At 40.2% G+C, this 24,883-nt stretch overlaps 1 protein-coding gene across 1 annotated transcript in view; it reads left to right on the forward strand.

Moving 5' to 3' along the window:
- LOC122815974 (zinc finger protein 431-like) overlaps positions 1 to 24,154 on the forward strand; it is a 237,566-nt gene extending 213,412 nt beyond the window's left edge. Inside the window, exon 4 of the mRNA XM_044088858.1 lies at positions 22,015 to 24,154. Within this exon, the coding sequence (XP_043944793.1) occupies positions 22,015 to 24,089 (2,075 nt within the window). The 3' untranslated portion in view covers positions 24,090 to 24,154. The remainder of the gene's footprint in view (positions 1 to 22,014) is intronic.
- Positions 24,155 to 24,883: the final 729 nt, after the last annotated feature.

Raw genomic sequence — 24,883 nt, forward strand, 5'->3', positions numbered from 1 at the left:
AAGGAGATGTTGGCAGTCCAGTTTGCATTAATGGCTTTCAAGGATTTACTTCTTCCTGGACAGGTGTTGATTCTAACAGACAACACAACTGTCATGTGGTACATCAACAAGCAAGGGGGAACACATTCTTATCCTCTATGCAGGCAAGCAATGATTTTGTGGGACACTGCTCTCAGTTTGCAACTAAATCTTCAGGCAAGGTTTCTGCCGGGAGCACAGAACTCCTTAGCAGATGTGTTAAGCAGGCAAATCATGGATCCCCACGAGTGGCAATTGGATCCTCATGTATTTCAGAAATTGACAGTGTCATGGGGAACTCCAGACATAGATCTGTTCGCTTCTCCTCTAAACCACCAGCTGCCAAAGTTTTGCACGAAAAGGTTTCATCACACAGCTTGGAAGGTGGATGCTCTTTCTTTCAGTTGGAAAAATCTTCATGTGTATGCCTTTCCGCCTCTGCCTCTCCTCCCAAAGGTACTTCTAAAGGTCAGACAGGACAAACCAAGGATGATCTTAATAGCTCCAGATTGGCCTCGACAGCACTGGTACCCATTACTGAGAAGTCTGGTAAGGAAGCCTCCTTGGCCTTTACCTTTGATTCCACACCTGTTGTCTCAGAAGGACGGTCATCTACTCAATGTCAAGCTTCACTCTCTTCATCTAACAGCCTGGCATATTCTGTTTTGAACCATAGCAGGTCTCAACTTCCTCAACAAGTTTTGAATGTGATTTTGGAAGCTAGAAGACCTAGTACAAGGAAAGTGTACGCAGAAAAATGGAAGAGATTTTTAGTTTGGAGTGCAACAAAGGATTTGGATGTTTCTGAGCCTAATTTGAGTGTGGCTCTTCAATATCTTACTGGGTTATTGGACAAAGGTTTGTCTTTCTCTTCCATTAAGATTCATGCTGCAGCAATTTCAGCTCACTATGATTGTGACCCACCATTGTTTTCTCATCCTTTGTTCAAGCAATTTCTTAGAGGGGCAAAGAATATAAGACCCCCACGTAGAGCTCCTACTCCTGCTTGGGACCTCAATTTTGTGTTGGAGAAACTCACTCTACAACCTTTTGAGCCTGCAGCTACTGCTGAGTTGAAATATTTGTCATGGAAGACTGCTTTTTTGTTGGCCATTACCTCTGCGAGAAGGGTTTCTGAATTGCAGGCCCTTATGGCGGTTGAGCCTTTCTTGATTTTCCATAAGGATAGGGTATCTTTACGGACTAATCCTTCCTTTATGCCTAAAGTGGTTCCTAGTGTGGCTTTAAACCAAACTATTCATTTGCCTACTTTTTATGCAGATCCCCAAAATAAGGGGGAAAAGATTTTGCATACTTTAGATGTACATAGGCAGTTGCGTTATTATTTAAGCAGGACTAAGGAGTTCAGGCAGTCTCAGCAGTTGTTTGTTTCTTTTGCTTTGAGTTCTCAGGGCAAGCCTGTGTCAAAACAAACTATTTCTAAGTGGATTGGGTTTTGCATTGCTTTCTGTTATTCCCATCATGGCAAGGAGATTCCAGCTGGGATTAGGCCTCATTCCACTAGGGCTACTGCCACTTCTACAGCATTTCTAAGGGGGGTGGCAACTAAGGATATTTTGGAGGCAGCTACTTGGAGTTCAGTGCATACTTTCTCTAAGCATTACCACCTTCCTCTTTACTCTAAATCTAGGGCTGGTTTTGCCACTGCTATTTTACAGGGCATTTTGGCAGCTCCTGCTTCTTTATGATTTGCCATCCTCCCTTACCTCTGCTTTGGGATTCTACCCAAGTGTAAGGACTGCAGCAATGTGAGATGAAGAACATAGTACAGTTTTGTACCTACCATAAATGTAGATGTTCGAAGATCCACATTGCTGCAGTCCAATTTACCCTCCCTCCTTCCCCTCTGTGTTTAGGGGTGGTTGTGTGGGTTGGGTTGTACTTTTGTAAATTTGTGTATGTTGTACATAGATTTAGTGCAGGGGTGTTTAGTGTGTGGTTGTTTTTTGGTTTTGGCCTTACCTGTTTAGGGTCTTCTGACATCTGGGGCAAGAAAAGACTGAGGATATGACGTCGGTCATGCGCATTTGTACCCTGACGTCCTGACGTCAGATTAATGCACCTTGACCGACGTCAGCCTTATACTTTGGTATTCGGGCCGACCGAGGACAGCGGACTACCCAAGTGTAAGGACTGCAGCAATGTGGATCTTCGAACATCTACATTTATGGTAGGTACAAAACTGTACTTTTTATACCCCTGACGACCTGACGTCATGGAAGAAGGGACAGCAACCGACGCAGGACCCAAGACTTTGTTAATCAGGCCGACTGAGGGCAACCTGCCAGCAGATTACCCAAATGTAATGACTGCAACAGTGAATACACTCGAACATCTACATTTATGGTAAGTGTACACAACTGTACTTTTTCTGCCCTGTCTAGACCTTATCCCAAAGGTCAAAAGGGTGGAGAAATGTGGTTCCGCAAGTCCCAAAAAGGTTTCTCTGATGCACGTGGTGACTCTTCCCCCAGGGGCAGAGGGGGAAGTTATAATGGAAGACGCCGACCTCGCGGCAGAGGGGGGCTGCAAAATCAGGGCGACAGAGATTCGTTCTCTGACAGGCCCTTCCAGTGCTCCTGAAAGGAGGCCTGTCTACTCTTCTCTGGAGGCAGTCGGGGGTCAATTGCCACTGGACCCAAATGCCTGGCAAGAAATTTCCCAAGACAGATGGGTAGAAATAATACCCAGAGGTTATTACATACCCTTTTCTACCTCCCCACCAAAAATATCTGTCCTTACCAGATGTTCCACCCGGCCAAAAGGACCATGCAACACAAGAGACCATCTCATTGCTAGAGAAAAGAGTCATTCAAGAGGTCCCCGCAGACCAGATAGGATCCAGGACTTACTCAAGATTCTTTTTAGTTCCAAAAAAGACAGGAGATTGGGGATCCATTCTAGATCTCAGCAAACTAAACAAATCAGCGAAGAAGTCAAAGTTCCGGATGGTAAATCTGCAGTCAATTTTCCCATTTATCAGGAAAGACAATTGGGTGTGCTCAGTAGATCTCCAGGATGTGTGCTACCATATAAAGATGGGCAGGCAATCCAGGAGACACTTAAGCTTTTGTCTGGGAGCCAGTCATTACCAATTTCAAGCCCTTCCCTTTGGTCTCACTACAGCCCTCAGAGTGTTCACCAAATGCATGGTAGTGGTCACAGCTCACTTGAGACGTCAGACTTCTGGGCGTTTCCATATCTAAACGACTAGCTCCTCACTGCCACCACCAGGCATCTACTACTTCAAACAAGGGACGAAACAGTGTTACTTTGCGCCAGACTAGGCATCACAGTAAACTTAAAAAAAATCTGCCTTGTCCCTGTGTCAACATATTACCTTCTTAGGCACAGATCTGGATTCAAAAAGCATGACAGCAAAACTTACTCCAGACAGAATTCAGTCCCTTCACCGGCAAATCAAGATTTTGATGTCAAAGAAGAACGTTCAAGCCAGATTTGTGCTGCAAGTTCTGGGTACCATGGCAGTAGCTATTCTTTTAGTTCCACTAGCACGTCTACACATGAGGGTTCTACGATGATTGCTATTTACTCAGTGGTCAATGCAAGATCTTCCTCTGTCACACCAGATTATCATCACGGAGTCATGCAAAAAAGATCATCTTTGGTGGCTGCAGACAGATCAGTTGGATCAGTGCCGCCCCTTTATTTTTCCTCAACCGAATGCTGTACTGACCACGGACGCTTCCCAGATTGGGGGGGGGGCATTATCTGGGAATGACATTCCAAGGCCTATGGCAAGATCATGAAAGTCACTTGCACATAAACGTTCTGAAGATGAGAGCGGTGCTTTATGCATTGCAGGCATTTCAGGACTCTCTTCCCATGAGAACGGTTGCAATTCAGACAGACAACATGTCAGTAGTGTGATATATAAACAAGCAGGGAGGAACCAAATCTTACCCACTATGTCGGGAGGCACAACGAGTTCGGCAATTGGTGATCACTTCTCAACATTTTCTGATAGCAACGTACATCCTGAGAAAATCCAACGTGATAGCAGACAAGCTCAGCAGAGCAATTCTAATGCCTCATGCGTGATCCCTGAAACCAGAGATTGCAGAAGTGATCTTCCAGAAATGGAACTAGCTTTGCTGCGACCTATTCACCACGTCCATGAATACCAAATGCCGCAACTACTTTGCCCTCATTCCCCCTCCAGGGAAGTCACCAAGGGATGCACTGGTTCACGATTGACCCCCAGGATTACTCTATGCCTTTCCCTCTTCCCTCTAATTCCCAAAGTGATTCAGAAAGCAAGATTGTTGAAAAGCACTATAATCCTCATTGCTCCTTACTGGCCTCATCAAGTTTGGTTCCCCTTTCTCTGGACCCAGCTGCTGGAGGAACCTTGGATTCTGGATCCAATTCCAGACCTCTTGACCATTCTTCAGGGGAGTTCCATCCATCTGTCCAAACCCTCAAGTTGACAGCATGGCTGCTCCAATTCCACGCATAGCCAGGTGTTACCCCTTTTCCCCTGCAGTGAGTCATATTCTCATTTCTTCCCATAAACCATCCACGAGGAAATTATACTCCAGTAAGTGGAAAAGATTTTCATGTTAGGCTGCAAGACGGAACATAGAGCCTTTTACAGCTCCCATAACTGCAATTTTAGACTTTCTTAATAAACTTTTTGAAGAAGGAGCTGCTGCAGCTACAATTAGGGTTCAACTGGCAGCCATTTCTAATTTCCATACTGGAGAAATGGGAGTTCCAATTATGACTCATAAGTTATGTAAGGCTTTTCTCAAAGGTACCTTCTTACTCAGACCTCCAATCAGAGAAACCCCAGTCCCTTGGATCTAAATCTTGTGCTAACTTCGCTATTTTTACCACCCTTTGAGCCTGTATCATATTGTGATTTTAAATTTTTGTCATGGAAAACTTTCTTTTTAGTAGCCATAAACTCTGCCAGAAGGGTATCAGAGTTACAAGCTCTCTCTATTCATCCTCTTTATATTGTTTTTCACAAGGATAGGATCTCTTTGAGAACTAATCCCTCGTTCCTTCCCACAGTCTGTTCAGAGAATAATCTGAACCTATACATTGAATCGCCAGTCTTTTTCCCAAACTATAGCGACAAGGCAGAATATAAATTGCACCAGCTGGATGTTCATAAACACTTACATTTTTATCTGCACATGACAAAAGATTTCAGGAAATCTGACCAGGTTTTTGTGTCCTTTTCAGACAAAAAGAAAGGATTACCAGTTTCCAAGGTAACCTTGTTGAAGTGGCTTACTGATTGCATTTCTTTCTGCTACAATAAGAATGGTAAGCAACTACCAGGAAAGATAAGAGGACATTCCACTAAGGCAGTCTCAACATCATCTGCCTTTCAAGCCAGACTTCCTATTGATTCTATTTGTGCAGCTGCAACATGGGTGAGACCTCATACCTTTATCACTCATTCCAAAGTAGATGTGGCCTCCGGGAACAGGTCCTCCTTTTAACTTGGTGCACCTTTGGGTAAGGACTGCTTATTTGGAGCAAAAACAGAAGAGGTGCTTAAAAAGATGGAAGACTAAGAAAAAATCTAAGCAAACAGTAAAAGACTTTATTCAGGTGCAACCTCCTAGGTTCAGCAGGAATTATCCTTCTAAGCACTGGTCCTTTCCTGCACAAAGCAGGCAGGGTCAGGTAAGCCCCACAGAGACAGACCACCCAGACTGCAGTCCCAGGGGCAGCAGAGAACCAAACAGTGGACAACTTCCACTCCTCAGGCAGGGAGTTCTGAGCCGTTCATCTATGTCAAGAACTCTCAATGGCTCCCCTCTCCCCTCTGCCCTATTTCCACCTACCAAAAACTAGGAGAAAATTGGCGATCAGTAACACAGGATCAATGGGTCTTAGAAATTATTTTTCAGGGATACAATTTCTCCTTCAACCAACTGCCTCCTCTAAGGGGGTACCCAGACTTTCCTACAAACCAGCGGGCAGAGGCACTAAAACAAGTTCAAACCCTCACAGCCCAAGGGGCAGTGGAACCCGTCCCCTCAGACCAAGCAGGCAGAGGCTTCTATTCCAGACTATTCCTTGTTCCCAGAAAAGAGGGCACTTGGCGCCCCATCCTGGATCTGTCCACTCTGAACACTTTACTGGTGGTACCAAAAATTCAAGATGCTAACTTTGCAACAGCTGCTTCCTATGCTGTCAAAAAATGCTTGGCTAGTTACCCTAGATTTAAAAGATGCCTACCTCCATGTCCCCATAAGGAAGTCCTGCAGGAAGTTCCTGAGATTCAGAGCAGGCTCTCAGCACTTTCAGTTCTCTGCACTACCCTCTGGCTCATCTAGTCCTCCCAGGGTATTCACCAAATGCTTGGCTCCTGCCATAGCTTTTTGCCGACAAAACAACATCCAGATTTACCCCTATCTGGACGAATGCCTCATCCAGGCAGACTGCGAAGAGAAGCTCCTCAAGGATCTCCTCTTTGTCAAAACCCTCTTAACCTCCTTAGGGTACACCATCAACGAAAAGAAATCAAAACAGATGCCCACAAGGAAGATTATCTTTCTGGGAGCATTGCTGGACACAGAAAAACAAATGGCCTACCTATCACCAGAAAAGCAGAATTTTCTACCCCTCTACTTTACCCAGGTAGCTTCCAGGAGTCACCTCACTGCAAGGAAGTTTTTGCAAGCTTTGGGGTACATGGCGTCTTCCATCCTTCTCATACCTCTGGCCAGGCTTCACATTAGAAAACTACAATGGTACCTAAAGAACCTTTGGTCCCAGCACTCTCCCTCTCTAGAGACCTCTCTCCCCCTGATCCCCTGCATAAGGGCAGAGTTTCTATGGTGGGCGGAGGTCTGTACTTAGAACAAGGGTCTTCCATTCACATTGTGCCCTACAGGGCAGACCATCACCACCGACGCCTCAGACAAGGCTTGGAGCACCCACCTAGATGGCAGGTGTGCCCAAGGCAGCTGGGACCCGAATAACCTCCACTTGCACATCAACCAGAAGGAAATGATGGCAGTGCAAAGGCCTCTGACATTCTTCAAACCCCATCTCAGACAGTGATGTGGTACATCAGCAAGCAGGGAGGGACACAGTCTTACCCTCTGTGCAGGCTAGCCATGAGCCTCTTGGTGACAGCCTCCTCCATGGGCCTATATCTGATAGCCCAATGCATACCAGGGATCAGCAACATCCTGGCAGACCACCTAAGCAGAAACTTCCTCGACCCACACAAGTGGCAGCTCCATAGGAAAGTTTTTCTTCAAATTACTCAGGAGTGGGGGACACCTCAGGAGGATCTCTTAGCTTCTCATCACAACCACCAGCTGGAAAAATTTTGCACCTAGCCTGGAGGGCAGATGTCTTGCCCTTCCCTTGGGACACTCTCTTTGTGTGTGCTTTCCCTCCCCTGCCTCTTATTCCAAAGGTACTGCTCAGATTGAGGGAAGAGGGACAAAAGGCCATTCTGATTGCCCTAGATTGGCCCAGGCATCATTGGTACCCTTTGCTACAAAACCTGACCCATCAGTCTCCCAGGCAACTTCCCCTGATCCCAAACCTCCTATCTCAGGCAGGGGGAAAATTCATCACCCAGACCTGCAGACTCTCAAACTATCAACATGGCTAATACCCTAAGAACCGACAAGGGGCCATTGTTAAGCAAGCAAGTTATGGACATTATTACAGAGGCCAGGTGGCCTAGCACCAGAAAACCTTACTCAGGAAAATGGAAAAGATTCTGCTCCTGGTGCCCAGCAAAGGGGGAAAATACTTCACAGCCAAAAATCCCCCCCATCCTGGACTATCTAGCAGAATTACTAAATGGGGGCCTATCCTCCTCTATTAAAATACATGCCTCAGTCATTTCAGCTCATTTTGATTCAGAACAGCCCCTTTTTTCACACCCTTTGATTAAGTAATTCCTAATATCAGACTTCCCAGGGGACTGCCCACTCCAGCCCAGGACCTGAACTACGTCGTGGAAAAGCTAACATTACCACCCTTTGAACCTGCTGCCTCAGCAGAACCCGAGTACCTCTCTTGGAAGACTGCTTTCTTCTTAGACGTCACCTCGGCTAGAAGGGTCTCTGAATTTCAGGCACTTATGGCCATTGAACACTTCATCATCTTCCATACAGACAGGGTCTCCCTGAGGACCAATCCTTCCTTTATGCCTAAGGTGGTATCAAATATTACCCTCAACCAGGCTATACATCTACCCACCTTTTTTCCTAACCCCCAAAACAAGGGGGAAAGAATCCTGCATTCACTAGATGTGCACAGACAGCTAAGATACTACCTGGACCACACAAAATCCGTCAGGAAAACAGACCAACTTCTGGTCAGTTTTTCCACAGGAGCAGACAGGAAGCCCATTTCCAAACAAACCATTTCCAAGTGGATATCATACGGTATCTGTTTATGTTACAACTTCCATGGAAAAGCCCCTCCTAAGGCTATTCGAACTCACTCAACTAGGGCAGCCTCTGCCTCTACAGCATTCGTCAGAGGAGTTCCCACCAGGAGCATCCTGGAAGCTGCCACTTGGACTTCTGTCCACACGTTCACTAAACATTACCACCTACCTGTGTTCTCCAAGGCTAGGGCAGAGTTTGCCTCTGCAGTCCTGCAAGGCATGCTGACCCATTTCTAGGTTTCTTACTCAGCCTGCCACCCTCTCCTCAGCTTTGGGAATCCTCCCACAAGTGATGACTGGAACAGTGGAACACGAACATAGTACAGTTGTGTACACTTACCATACATGTAGATGTTCGAGTGTATTCACTGTTGCAGTCCTGGTTTCCCACCCTCCTTCCCCCTTATATCTGCTATGTTAAGGAGACATAAGTTCCTACTTGTGGCTCTTGGCCACCAGGGCCTTTTTTCCTTCTTTTGATTTGGGCTCTGATAGGTTCGGGCAAGAAAAACTGATGTAGTTGCGTCGGCTTCCCTCCTTTATAGCACTGATGACCTGTAGACATCAAGTGACAGCAGCCGATGCACTAAAACATAGACTCTAGTATTCAGGCCGGCCGAGGGCTACCACAGCAGGGATAACCCTGCAAGTGATGATTGCAACAGTAAATACACTTGAACATCTACATTTATGGTAAGTGTACATAACTGTACTTTCTTTGTATTTATATAGTATCATTTGTATCAAGTTTTTATTTTCCTTCATAATTCCTTTTAATACCTTATATAAAATTAAAGATGCTGCATGTACTATTGGGTTCATTAAACTCAAGCCTGCTTGCTCTTCTTTCATATGTAGGATCCCTCTCTTGACTGGATTCAGTCTAGAGCCCCATATAAAGGAAAATATATTTATCATTAGTTCCTTTTCATACTTAGTAGGAATCATATAGATGTTAGCAAAATAAGCAATTTTCCTATTACCATGGTGTTCAGCAAGTGTGCTTTTTTTCTATATGAAAATCTATATGATTTCCAAAAAATAGTCATATCCTTTGAGTAAATTATCCCATTGTTGTTGTCTGCATTCATTCCTTCCAATTATTATTCTTAATGTTGTGTCTTTCAGCTTTTCCCGGTTAGGGGGCGCCACAGCGGAACTCCGGTCCGCTAATGATTGGCAGTAGATTTTTACGTGCCGAGTTGCCAGCTGTGATGCACAACCTTCAACGAAGGCATACCCATTCACGCATGTCTCCACTGAGAATCGAACCAGAGAGAGTCTTACTGTGAGGCGACAACGCTACCACAGCACCACCACCGCAGTCATATCTATATATTTTTCATGGAACTTGATGCCTCCTATCATACCTTCAAAACCAAATCCTTTACTTTTCTCTTTATTTATACTTAAACCGTTTTTTTAATTTATACTTAATTTTTCATTTATTTCTTCCAGCCATACTTTATTGTTAACAATTAGTACAATATCATCTGGATAATTATACGTTATTGACAGTTGTACTTCCTTCATCATTTTGTATCCAGTGCCACTTGACATTTTCTTAATTTCCTTCACTATTACATTAAATAACTAATGAAAAAGTTACGCTACTAGCTGGGCGGCCCTGCTTTATTGCACATTCTATTTTTATTTCTTCGCCAGTCCAGCTGTTTACATTTAGTCTCACATAGTTCCTTTCATAAACAGATTTTAATTGTAATATTTTTTGCTTACATTATATGCCTGCAAAATTCCCCATAATGATTTATATTGAATGTTATCATAGGCGTTAGTTGTATCTCCTATCACAATCTTCCCTTCTATGTTTTATTCATGATTTCATAAATTATTGTCCATAATAACTCTGGACTTCCTTTTTCTTTTTCTTCCGAATACATTTGGTCATATATTCTATCCATATTTTGTAACCTTTTTGTTATTCTCCAAAGGTTTATAATTCGTATTATTCAATGTTATAGGTCTCCAATTGTTTATCTCCTCTTTATTTCCTTATTTAAATATAAATGTTATAACTCCTATACATATCTCTTTCTCTCTGATTCAGGTTTCTAACCATTTATTCATAAATTGTATAAAAAAATGTTGCCATTCCTTCATTTCTTTGTACATACCATAATCATTTCTGTGCAGTCTTGTTGCAGAATTCATGTTAGTATCTTTCAGAATTTTCATTAAATTCTTTCATAGTTATTTTTGTTCTAAATACTCATTTTTTCATTATTTAAATTTTCACCTTTATAAATTTGTTCTATGCTTTCTTCTCTTTTAACAGATAATTCCAATACATATTATTTATTCCTTCTGGCTGTCTTATTTGCTTACCTTCCTTATTCTATAATTCTCTTATTATTCTTCCTTCTTTTGTTATTTTACTCAAATATGTGACTACCTCTTCTTTCTTTCTTTCCTTGTAAACAATATTCTTGTTTATATAACAAGTTAATTTTGATTCATTTTATATATTTCTCTTTTTTCATAAAAGGATTTTTTATTCTCTATAAGTCGCTGAATGTTTCTTGTCTTAATATCTTGTATCTCTTTTTCTTCCTTATACATTCTAAAAACACTTTTATATATTTCTCTTTAAAATTAAGCCACTAACCAGTCCACTTCTCATAAATCTCTCTCATTCATACTTTTCCATAATTCCATAAGTTCTTTTTTCTCTTCTATATTTAATTCATTTTCATTAATTCTCTTTATTCCTTTTCCTGTTCTTATATATTTTTCATTTTCTTGTACTTTAACCCATGTAGCCACATGATCTGAAAATCCAGCATACGTAATTCCTTTTTTAACATTTAAACTGTCAGATGTTAAAAATAATTTCAGTCCTAATTTCATTCCTGTTAGAGGTCCAATGTTTATTCTGCCATACACTTAACTTTCCACATCTCATAATTTCTTTAACCATTTTAACATCACAGTTGCTCTTGTTTTTTTTAAATTAGAATTAAAATTACCCACCACTATAATGTCCATATTTACACAAACATATTCAAGAATATTTTTAAACATCATTTCCCTCTCTATTTTGTTTATATATGCATATAAAGCTATAATTCTATATACATTTTTCCATCTCAAGTCTATTACCATAATTTGTCCTAGTTCCACTATGGTTACATCTAACATTTTAATATATCTATATATATATATATATATATATATATATGTATATATATATATATATATATATATATATATATATATATATATATATATATGAGTGTGTTTGGCTTTCCCCACCCATTTTAAATGAATTTTGCTATGCCCTTTTTCGAGGTTAGTATACTGTGCCTCTGTCTAACAGTGACACAGAAGTGATACCCGGGGTGAACCTACGATCTCCCATCCACTCATCAAGATTCCTCTTGAAGAGAGTCGATGAGGGACTCTGCCTAACTTGGACTGGGATTTTATTCCAGAGTGAAGGGAGCCTCTGGGTTATGAATCTGTCCCTCCAGCATATCCTATTTATTTCAGTGCTGAGCTTCAAGTCTCTCGAGCGCGTTGCTCGATGGGATTTGGATTTTCTGAGGTGCAGCATGTCCATGAATTCCGGGTTGGACATGGCTTTATACGTCAGGCATAGATCGCCTCTGAGCAGGCGGTATGCCACTGAGTAGAGCTGGAGTTTCTTTAACCGGGCAGCATATGGCATCTGTTTGAGCCCTTGATCCTCGTGGTGAGGTACTTTTTGGGGTCTTTCCTGTTGCTGCAGGTGTCTGGTAAGGTACATCCCAAAAGGGGCATTGTACTCAATTATGGGCCTGATGAGGGATGAGTAAATAGGCACGATGACCTCCCCTGATCTAGATGTGAATCTCTTCATGATTAGGTGGGCTATATAAAATGTTTTTCTAACCACTTTGGCCACATGGTTGTCAAATGAGAGATTGCTATCAACTTGGGTCCCCAGGTCCCTAATTACTTCTTCCCTACTTAATGGATTACCACCTATGTGGTAATTTGTGGGCACTTTGTTTTTGCCAAAGGGGATGACTATACACTTTTTGGCGTTTAGCTTGAGGCCATGGCTCTGGCACCAGTTGTCTGTATCTATGAGGCCCTTTTGTAGGATGCTTGTGTCGGCTGGAGAGTCGATTATGGCGCCTAGTTTGCAGTCATCTGAGAACTTGATCAGCCACAGTCCTTCCGTGTTGGCCTGTACCTCCGAGAAATATATACCGAACAAGAGAGGTCCCAGGACTGAGCCTTGTGGGACACCACTTGTAACTGGTTTGGAGTCTGACATGGCTCCAGCAATTCTAACCATGTGGGGTCTGTCCTTGAGCCAGTTTGCAACCCATCTAGTGACATAGGGGTTTATATTTAAGCTGGTGAGCTTATCTATAATGCCCGAGTGGGGTATTATATTGAAGGCTTTTCCGAGGTCCAGGTAGGCTGTGTGGACCACCTTCCCCTCGTCATTGGCCTTGGTGACTGTTTCAAAGAAATCAACCAGGTTTAAGAGGCAGGATCTGCCCTTAACAAAGCCAAACTGGGTAGGATCCAGTGTCTGTAGGTCCCCAATATCTTTATTTATGAGTTCCATGATGATCCTTTCCATAGCTTTGCAGACCAAGCTAGTCAGGCTTATGGGGCGATAGTTTCCAGGATCTGTTGAGGCACCACCTTTGTGGAGAGGGACCACTGTTGCTGTACGCCACTCTTTGGGTACATATCCTGTAGTAAGGCTGAAATTGAACAGTAGTTTTATGTTTGGGTTTAGCTCTTCGTGGTGTTCATGTAGGACGCAGCCCTGGACACCGTCTGGTCCCAATGATGCTGTGTTTTTTGCTGTGGAGAGGGCGGCTCTTACCTGAGCATCTGAGATGTCAGGGGGGCAGCACTCTGCTAGGATAGATATTTGCCCTTTTGGTGGGGGGGGGGGAGTTTACGCTGAACCTGTCAGCTAGGATGTTGGCAATGTCTGTGGGTTCAGTGTATTTTTTGTCATTTTGGACTAATTCTGAGCATATCTGGGAATTCCCACCCAGGTTCCTAACTTAACTAAAGAAAGCCTTGTAATTATCCTTAGTGTCCTGTGCAATTTTTCTCTCGAAGCTGGCCTTAGACGATTTTATGAGTGCCCGTAGTTTTTTGCTAATACTGATCAGAGATGCCTTCCCTTTTTGGGATTTTGCTCTATCATATAGTAGCTTCCTCCTTCTATTGTATAGTTTGTTTATGGCTGGGGTCCACCAGACAGGACGCCTGCCTTTGGAGGATTGGGTCTTGGTTTTATTTGGGATTGCATGATCCATGCATTCCTGAAGGTGTTCATAGAATACGTTTATAAAGGATTCTGCGGTCTGGGCCGTATTTTCCACAGGCCCGGGGGCTTTGAAGGATTCCACCTCGGTTTTGAGGAGTGTGAAATTTGCTTTAGAGAAGTTTTTCACTGTGGTTTTCTGGGCAGGGGGTGGGGTCGGGATGTGAATATCCAGTGAGATTAGTTCATGGTCTGATCATACCAGTGAGGGATACACGTCTGGTCTGGAGCATAGAGCCCCCATGTTGGTGATGATCAGGTCCAGTATGTTTTCCCCTCTTGTGGGAGTGGTAACAAGTTGTTCCATAGCATTTGAGTTTATAAATTCTAGGAAGCTTTGGGCTAGGGTGTTGGAGCTAGAGTACTGCTCCCAGTCTATGTTTGGGTAGTTGAAGTCACCCAATATAATGGTGTTTGGAGAGACCTTCATATTTTCCAGTGTTCTCAGGAAGGCCGAGTGGGGTTCCTGGGTTTGGGAGGGTGGTCTGTAGCAGGTTATAAACTGGAAGGCAGTTTTACCCACTGTTAGTTGCACATGGATAGTCTCTGATGCTTCGTGCTGTGCCACCAACTTGGAGGTGTGGGTATCTTTGACGAATATTGATACTCCCCCTCCTTTTGTGGTTCAGTCCAAGTTTTGGGGCCGAAAAGCATGGTATGAGGTATAACCTGGTAGTGCTGGGGTGCTCTCGGGAGCCTTGAGCCAGGTTTCTGTTACTGCACAGATGTCGATGTTCTCCATGCTAATGAGAGTTACGAGTGAGTGCATCTTGAGGTTTAGACTTCTGGCGTTGAGTAGCATTACTCTCAGTTTCTTATGCCTTGTGATACCTATGGAGGTGGGTTCGTCTTTTGAGCCCTGCCTAAAAAAGGCACTATGGGGGTGGCAAGAGCCTTTGCCAATATCCGAAAACCCAGGGGTGACAGGTGCAAGCCGTCCCTAGCGAAGCATCGTGGTCTGTCGAGCATGTCATCCCAGGCTAACAGGCATTGGATCCCCTTTGAATGACACCAATACTTAAGCCAATTGTTGTAAGTATATTTATTTCCCCATGTTCCAAATTATCACACCATTCCACAATTTTTTTCAGTTTGCATTCTTTCTTCCTGTGCTAATAATGTTATCTTTTAAAACAATAATATGTGGATCTACTGGACACCATTGTAATATAACTATTCTTTTCTTACAATTTTTCATACTGTTCACATTTAAAGCTAATTTCAGCCTTTAAGAACTATTACTGCGGTGGTGGTGCTGCGGTAGCATTGTCGCCTCACAGTAAGATGTTGTCCTGTTCTATTCTCAGCTAGAGAGTCTTCTGTGTGGAGACATCCGTGAATGGGTGTACCTTCGTTGAAGCTTGTGCGTCAGGGCCGGCAACTCGGCACGTAAAAATCTACTGCCAATCATTAGCAAACCGGAGTTCCTCTGTGGCGACCCCTAACCGGGAAAAGACGAAAGACACAACAACAAGAACAGTTAGTATAATAACATTTGTATCCCTTTCCTTTCTTATTTTCTCTAAGCGTTATATTTTTGGATGTTCTTTTCCTTTCTATAATTCTCTACCTACCCTATTGAATTATTTTGATTTCTTAATGTACTACAGTCACGTTCTTCCTTCCTTCTCTCCTCTGTTTCTTTTTCCTTGTTACTTTAACTTCATGTATAACCCCTTTATTAGTCACATCTTTGTGTACATTACCTTGTATAACACATTCTACTATCTCTTTCTCCTGTATAACTTCATGTATAACCCCTTTATTAGTCACATGTTTGTGTACATTTTCTTCTATAACACATTCTTCTAGCTCTTTCTCCTGTATAACTTCATGTATAACCCCTTTATTAGTCACATGTTTGTGTACATTTTCTTGTATAACACATTCTTCTAGCTCTTTCTCCTGTATAACTTCATGTATAACCCCTTTATTAGTTACATCTTTGTGTACATTTCCTTGTAGAACACATTCTTCTATCTCTTTCTCCTGTATAACTTCATGTATAACCCCTTTATCAGTCACATCTTTGTGTACATTTCCTTGAATAACACATTCTTCTAGCTCTTTCTCCTGTATAACTTCATGTATAATCCCTTTATTAGTCACATCTTTGTGTACATTTCTTTGTATAACACATTCTTCTAGCTCTTTCTCCTGTATAACTTCATGTATAACCCCTTTTGTTAGTCACATCTTTGTGTACATTTCCTTGTATAACACATTCTACTATCTCTTTCTCCTGTATAACTTCATGTATAACCCCTTTATTAGTCACATCTTTGTGTACATTTCCTTGTATAACACATTCTACTATCTCTTTCTCCTGTATAACTTCATGTATAACCCCTTTAATATTAGTCACATCTTTGTGTACATTTTCTTGTATAACACATTCTTCTAGCTCTTTGTCCTGTATAACTTCATGTATAACCCCTTTATTAGTCACATCTTTGTGTACATTTCCTTGTATAACACATTCTTCTAGCTGTTTCTCCTGTATAACTTCATGTGTAACCCCTTTATTAGTCACATCTTTGTGTACATTTCCTTGTATAACACATTCTTCTAGCTGTTTCTCCTGTATAACTTAATGTGTAACCCCTTTATTAGTCACATCTTTGTGTACATTTTCTTGTATAACACGTTCTTCTAGCTCTTTCTCCTGTATAACTTCATGTATAACCCCTTTATTAGTCACATCTTTGTGTACATTTTCTTGTATAACACATTCTTCTAGCTCTTTCTCCTGTATAACTTCATGTATAACCCCTTTATTAGTCACATCTCTGTGTACATTTCCTTGTATAACACATTCTTCTAGCTGTTTCTCCTGTATAACTTCATGTATAACCCCTTTATTACTCACATCTTTGTGTACATTTCCTTGTATAACACATTCTATCTCTTTCTCCTGTATATCTTCATGTATAACCTCTTTATCAGTCCATCTTTTTGTACATTTCCTTGTATAACACATCTACTATCTCTTTCTCCTGTATAACTTCATGTATAACCCCTTTATTAGTCACATCTTTGTGTACATTTCGTTGTATAACACGTTCTTCTAGCTCTTTCTCCTGTATAACTTCATGTATAACCCTTTTATTAGTCGCATCTTTTTGTACATTTCCTTGTATAACACATTCTACTATCTCTTTCTCCTGTATAACCCCTTTATTAGTCACATCTTTTTGTACATTTCCTTTTATAACACATTCTACTATCTCTTTCTCCTGTATAACTTCATGTATAACCCCTTTATTAGTCACATCTTTGTGTACATTTTCTTGTATAACACATTCTTCTAGCTCTTTCTCCTGTATAACTTCATGTATAACCCCTTTATTAGTCACATCTTTGTGTACATTTTCTTGTATAACACATTCTTCTAGCTCTTTGTCCTGTGTAACTTCATGTATAACCCCTTTATTAGTCACATCTTTTTGTACATTTTCTTGTATAACACGTTCTTCTAGCTCTTTCTCCTGTATAACTTCATGTATAACCCCTTTATTAGTCACATCTTTGTGTACATGTCCTTGTATAACACATTCTACTATCTCTTTCTCCTGTATAACTTCATGTATAACCCCTTTATTAGTCATATCTTTGTGTACATTTCCTTGTATAACACATTCTTCTAGCTCTTTCTCCTGTATAACTTCATGTATAACCCCTTTATTAGTCACATCTTTGTGTACATTTCCTTGTATAACACATTTTACTATCTCTTTCTCCTGTATAACTTCATGTATAATCCCTTTATTAGTCACATCTTTGTGTATATTTCCTTGTATAACACATTCTTCTAGCTCTTTCTCCTGTATAACTTCATGTATAACCCCTTTATTAGTCACATCTTTGTGTACATGTTCTTGTATAACACATTCTTCTAGATCTTTCTCCTGTATAACTTCATGTATAACCCCTTTATTAGTCACATTTTTGTGTACAGTTTCTTGTATAACACGTTCTTCTAGCTCTTTCTCCTGTATAACTTCATGTATAACCCCTTTATCAGTCACATCTTTGTGTACATTTCCTTGTATAACACATTCTACTATCTCTTTCTCCTGTATAACTTCATGTGTATCCCCTTTATTAGTCACATCTTTTTGTACATTTCCTTGTATAACACATTCTACTATCTCTTTCTCCTGTATAACGTCATGTATAACCCCTTTATTAGTCACATCTTTGGGTACATTTCTTTGTATAACACATTCTTCTATCTCTTTCTCCTGTATAACTTCATGTATAACCCCTTTATTAGTCACATCTTTGTGTACATTTCCTTGTATAACACATTCTACTGTCTCTTTCTCCTGTATAACTTCATGTATAACCCCTTTATTAGTCACATCTTTGTGTACATTTTCTTGTATAACACATTCTTCTAGCTCTTTTTCCTGTATAACTTCATGTATAACCCCTTTATTAGTCACATCTTTGTGTACATTTTCTTGTATAACACATTCTTCTAGCTGTTTCTCCTGTATAACTTCATGTATAACCCCTTTATTAGTGACATCTTTGTGTACATTTTTGTATAACACATTCTTCTATCTCTTTCTCCTGTATAACTTCATGTATAACCCCTTTATTAGTCACACCTTTGTGTACATTTCCTTGTATAACACATTCTTCTAGCTCTTTGTCCTGTGTAACTTCATGTATAACCCCTTTTTTAGTCACATATTTTTGTACATTTCCGTGTAGAACACATTCTTCTATCTCTTTCTCCTGTATAACTTCATGTATAACCCCTTTATTAGTCACATCTTTGTGTACATTTTCTTGTATAACACGTTCTTCTAGCTCTTTCTCCTGTATAACTTCATGTATAACCCCTTTATTAGTCACATCTTTGTGTATATTTCCTTGTATAACACATTCTTCTAGCTCTTTCTCCTGTATAACTTCATGTATAACCCCTTTATTAGTCACATCTTTGTGTACATTTCCTTGTATAACACATTTTACTATCTCTTTCTCCTGTATAACTTCATGTATAACCCCTTTATTAGTCACATCTTTGTGTACATTTCCTTGTATAACACATTCTACTATCTCTTTCTCCTGTATAACTTCATGTATAACCCCTTTATCAGTCACATCTTTGTGTACATTTCCTTGTATAACACATTCTATCTCTTTCTCCTGTATAACTTCATGTATAACCCCTTTATTAGTCACATCTTTGTGTACATTTCCTTGTATAACACATTCTTCTAGATCTTTTTCCTGTGTAACTTCATGTATAATCCCTTTATTAGTCACATCTTTGTTTACATTTTCTTGTATAACACATTCTTCTAGCTCTTTTTCCTGTATAACTTCATGTATAACCCCTTTATTAGTCACATCTTTGTGTACATTTCCTTGTATAACACATTCTTCTAGCTCTTTCTCCTGTATAACTTCATGTATAACCCCTTTATTAGTCACATCTTTGTGTACATTTCCTTGTATAACACATTCTATCTCTTTCTCCTGTATAACTTCATGTATAACCCCTTTATTAGTCACATCTTTGTGTACATTTTCTTGTATAACACATTCTTCTAGATCTTTCTCTTGTATAACTTCATTTTCTTTATCGTTTTCTTGCACATTCGTTTCACATTCTGGCCATGAATGACCAGTATTGGCACTTGTTTTACACTTTGCATTGTGCCCTGTTTTACCACATAAATAACATCTTTTTTATCACAGTCATTGATTAATGATAATTTTTCCCACAAAAATAACAAGTCTTTGGTTGATCTGTGTATTTCACCAAATCCCTATCATTAATAATGCTAGGTACATGCATAACATTATCGTTTTCCATTTTCAGTATTACTCCACATTCCCATCCCCCACTACATAGTCCTTTTTTCATCATGTATTTTGAAATGTCCATTACTTTTTTTTCATATAATTAACAAATGTTCTTACAGTTCTTTTGCTTCAACTTCAGTTCTGAACTGGATCACTGTTGTTTTTTTGTTTGTAAAAATCTTGTACCACATATTCTGACCATGGATAAATAATTTTCTTTTGTTCATATGCACCAAAAAATTTCCATGGCCGCCCAGCCTCAAATATCAAGTCAGAAAAAGTCTCACTATTAATTCAAGTAAATGCCCTTACCTCTTCTGCTTTGACACCCAGAGGTGCTGTGACAGAGTCCCAAACCTCATATCTGTCCATATTTTTTTTTACTGCTGACATGTACTGTGTACACCTGTTTTGTTTCTTTTATTTCATCTTTCTTTTTTGTTTCTTCTCCAACAGTTTGCACATAAGTTTTTGTCTCTAGTACTTTTTCTGGCACAGTCTCTTCTTCTCCTTTCTCTTTTTTTTTTTTTTTTTTTTTTTTTTTTTTTTTTTATGATGTGACTCCATGAAGTTGGTGCTCCATTTTCGGTCTCACTTTGGTTTGCCATTTCTTCCAAATAAGCATCCCAAGAACCCCCACAATTTGGAGGGCTGTAATTATGCATTTTTCAGAGGTAACAGTCTCTCATTTAAACAATCTCTGAAACTTTTCCTCCGAATCCATCTCTGTTTCAGCTACAGTCTCCCTTTCCTGCAATGTCATTGTTTTTTTCTGCACCCACATCATCAGAAAAGCTACCATTTCAGCTACATGTTCAGCAACTTCCAGCTTTTGCTGAAACTGAAATGAATCAGCCATGTTTTGTCCCTGTTTCTCTGGGCCGCCTCCACACCTGGAACAGGAAATGTTTTGTGTCACACATAAATGCTTCACACTACTACCAAGAGTAGGGGAAGTTCCCCAATGTCCTGGCCAAATTTACCATAGTAATAAATACCTCAGGTATCCCCCAAAAAGAGGCTACTAGCCTAGTGGGACTAACCCAATCAACACAGGATGAATAAATAAAAAAAAATCCCTTTCCTGCTGTTGTTCCCAGATTGCAGTGTATTTCAATCTGTTATGTTCATTCTTTGTTCATTAAATGCCTTTAGCATAGCTTTCCGCCTTCTGTTGAGTGTTTCTAAGTAATCCTTGACCATCTTTATGAACATGGCTGAAAAGGGGATAATACTGAGTCTTTTTACTCACCTTATTTAAGGTTTTACTGCAAAGAAATAAAAGCCTGTTATAACATGTCTGGGTTTCCTTCTATTACTGCTCCCAGCCATCCCACACTGTGCATATTTCAGTTAGTGCCTCTTGGTTTCCAGTAATATGTTCTTTAACAGCTACATAACAGACTGCTCCAGTTCACCGTTGCCCACTCCCTCTTATATCCAAATTATCCTGACATTGCTCCTTCTTGAGTGATTTTTTTCAAAATCATAAAACACTTGTTCACTGGAATGTTGTCTCACTGCTGGATTTTTCAAGATCATCCATCTTTTCTGCCTGTCTTTTATTATGTCTATTAGCTCTTGTATTCTGTGTATCTGCTCCTGCAGCTTTGCTTTAATTAAATTGTTGCTTTAGCTTTTTGTACCTTTATTTATAGCCTTTGCATTCATCTCCTTTACATGCATTAAAAGTAAAGCTAATGGGCTTGTTATAATCATACATAGCTTAGTTAACTTTAACTGTAAGTTTGATCTTCCTGCTGGCCCTTGACATTACAAATATTGGAAAGGAAAACCAACTACCCAGGTACTGCCAAGATTGAGCACAACAATTAATTCAGTACTTAGGTTTTTCTTTCATTTTTTCAGTCCTTTCCAGCATTACAAGTAAAACATACCAAGATTCATTATCAGTATTCAAACTTATTACAATAGGTGGAGTTCAGATGATGTCATCCCGCTGTCATTGCACACACCAATAGTACCTCCCTCAATAATTCCTCCCACTGCTAGTCACTAGTACTACCTTTACTATTTATTTCCTGTTCTGACCAGTGTACAGATGAAGTGATGGTGACACCATGAAGTGTTGCTTACATGTTGTAGCAAAACACTTGTTTAAACAGTAGCAACATCCCCTTGATAACTGTTAACTGTAATATCACACAAGACGTGTAGTAAAAAGTTTGACGTGCTGGATGGAGGTACAGGAATCTGAGCAAAGTGCAGAGCTGTGTAGATGAGCTGGGTTGTAAAGATGATTGTTTATACATATCTGCATTACTCTGTGTTGGCAGAGTACATTTTAAGTAAAAAATGTTATATAATGTACTGTTAGCTTAAATGCATAAAGAAAAGTGTTTGCGATTTTGCACTGTACACATATACCTGATACCATAATTTTCATTTTTAATAAGACTGCTAACTATTGTATTCTGTTTAGTCTCCAGGGGCTTACACTGCTGCAAGAATCCATGTCAGTTGTCACTAATTACGCCATATAAGTGTGCAACATGTGATAAAAGGTTTAAACAGAAAGTTGACCTCCTGTGCCATGAAAAAGCTCATACAAGAGAGAAGCCATATAAATGTGCAGTATGTGACAAGAGTTTTATACAGAAGTTTCAGCTCACATGCCATGAGAAAACTCATACTGGCGATCGGCCTTATATGTGTGGTACATGTGAAAAGAGTTTTTTATTGAAAGTGCAGCTCACACACCATGAGAAAATTCATACTGGTGATCGGCCTTATAAGTGCGGTGCATGTGATAAGAGTTTTGTATTGAAAGTGCAGCTCACACGCCATGAGAGAACTCATACTGGTGATCGGCCTTATAAGTGCGGTACATGTGATAAGAGATTTGTATTGAAAGTGCAGCTCACATGCCATGAGAAAACTCACACTGGTGATCGGCCTTATAAGTGCGGTACATGTGATAAGAGTTTTGTATTGAAAGTGCAGCTCACACGCCATGAGAAAACTCATACTGGTGATCGGCCTTATAAGTGTGGTACATGTGATAAGAGTTTTTTATTGAAAGTGCAGCTCACACGCCATGAGAAAACTCACACTGGTGATCGGCCTTATAAGTGTGGTGCATGTGATAAGAGTTTTATATTGAATTATCAGCTCACACGCCATGAGAAAACTCACACTGGTGATCGGCCTTATAAGTGTGGTACATGTGTTAAGTGTTTTGTATTGAAAGGACAGCTCACATGCCATGAGAAAACTCACACTGGTGATCGGCCTTATAAGTGCAGTACATGTGATAAGAGTTTTGTATTGAAAGTGCAGCTCACACGCCATGAGAAAACTCATACTGGTGATCGGCCTAATAAGTGTGGTACATGTGATAAGAGTTTTTTATTGAAAGTGCAGCTCACACGCCATGAGAAAACTCATACTGGTGATCGGCCTTATAAGTGCGGTACATGTGATAAGAGTTTTATATTGAATTATCAGCTCACACGCCATGAGAAAACTCACACTGGTGATCGGCCTTATAAGTGTGGTACATGTGGTAAGTGTTTTGTATTGAAAGGACAGCTCACATGCCATGAGAAAACTCACACTGGTGATCGGCCTTATAAGTGCGGTACATGTGATAAGAGTTTTTTATTCAAAGTGCAGCTCACACGCCATGAGAAAACTCACACTGGTGATCGGCCTTTTAAGTGCGGTATGTGTGATAAGACTTTTGTATTGAAAGATCAGCTCACATACCATAAGAAAACTCACACTGGTGATCGGCCTTATAAGTGCGGTACATGTGATAAGAGTTTTGTATTGAAAGTGCAGCTCACACACCATGAGAAAACTCATACTGGTGATCGGCCTTATAAGTGCGGTACATGTGATAAGAGTTTTGTATTGAAAGGTCAGCTCACACTCCATGAGAAAACTCATACTGGTGATCGACCTTATAGGTGCGGTACATGTGATAAGAGTTTTGTATTGAATTGTCAGCTCACACGCCATAAGAAAACTCACACTGGTGATCGGCCTTATAAGTGCGGTACATGTGATAAGAGTTTTTTATTGAAAGTGCAGCTTACACGCCATGAAAAAACTCATACTGGTGATCGGCCTTATAAGTGCAGTACATGTGATAAGAGTTTTATATTGAATTTTCAGCTCATAGACCATGAGAAAACTCACACTGGGGATCGGCCTTATAAGTGTGGTACATGTGATAAGAGTTTTGTATTGAAATGGTATCTTACACAGCATGAGAAAATACACAGTGGGGAGAAGCCATATAAATGTACATGGTGTAATAGCAGTTTTAATCGAAAGTGGTCTTTAACAAGCCATGAGAGAACACACACTGGTAATAGTCCATATAAATGTGCTACATGTAGCAGGAGTTTTACACACAAAAGTGATCTTCTATACCATGAAAAAACTCACTCTGGTGATCGGCTTTATAAATGTACAATGTGTGACAAGAGTTTTACACGGAAGAACAGTTTTGTGTACCATAAAAAAACTCATATGGGAGAAAAGAAGTAACAGAAAGAATAAGAAGTTTAAAGGTACAGGATATGAAATGGTATGAAGTAACAGCCAGAGAAACTGAAACAAAGTTAAGAAAAGCCTCTAACTGGAAAACCCCAGGCCCAGATGCAGTACCGACTTCTGGTTAAAAGTATTAACATCTTTGCACGAAGATTTAGACAGGAGCAAGAACTATTTATATGCACACCCTGAACAGACACCAGCCTAGCTAACAAAAGGAAAATCCGTGCCCTCCTACTTGAGTGAACCTGTAAGCTACCCTAAAAATTATAGACCAATAACTTGCCTTCCAAAGAAGTGTAGACTATACACTGGAATTGAGGCTAACAGAGTTTATAGTCATTTAGAAGAAAACTTAATTATGGCAATAGAACAAAAGGGCAATAAAAGAAAGTTATATGGGACAAGGATCATTTGTTATTAAATAAAAGTCATAGTAGAGAACTGTAAAAAGGGGAATAATCTTAAGTATGGCATGGATTGACTACAGAAAAGCATTTGATAGTATCTCACATTCATAGATAAAAGAGTGCTTAAAAATGTATAAGATAACACCCTACACTGATTGACTACCTTACAGTGATCATGAAACAGTGGCAGAACACTTTGCAATTAAGCCATGATAAAGGACAGATTATTATTCCAGGGATAAAAATTCAAAGGGGGATAGTTCTGGGTGACTCTCTGTCACTGCTGCTATTCTGCTTTGCCCTTAACCCATTAACCTGTCTACTTAACAGCTTAGGCCATGGATACAATTTAGCTCCTAGAAAACAAAGTGTAAAGAC

The sequence above is a fragment of the Protopterus annectens genome, chromosome 11.part0, assembly GCF_019279795.1.
Source record: "Protopterus annectens isolate FY-2018-M chromosome 11.part0, PAN1.0, whole genome shotgun sequence".
NCBI lineage: Eukaryota > Metazoa > Chordata > Ceratodontiformes > Protopteridae > Protopterus > Protopterus annectens.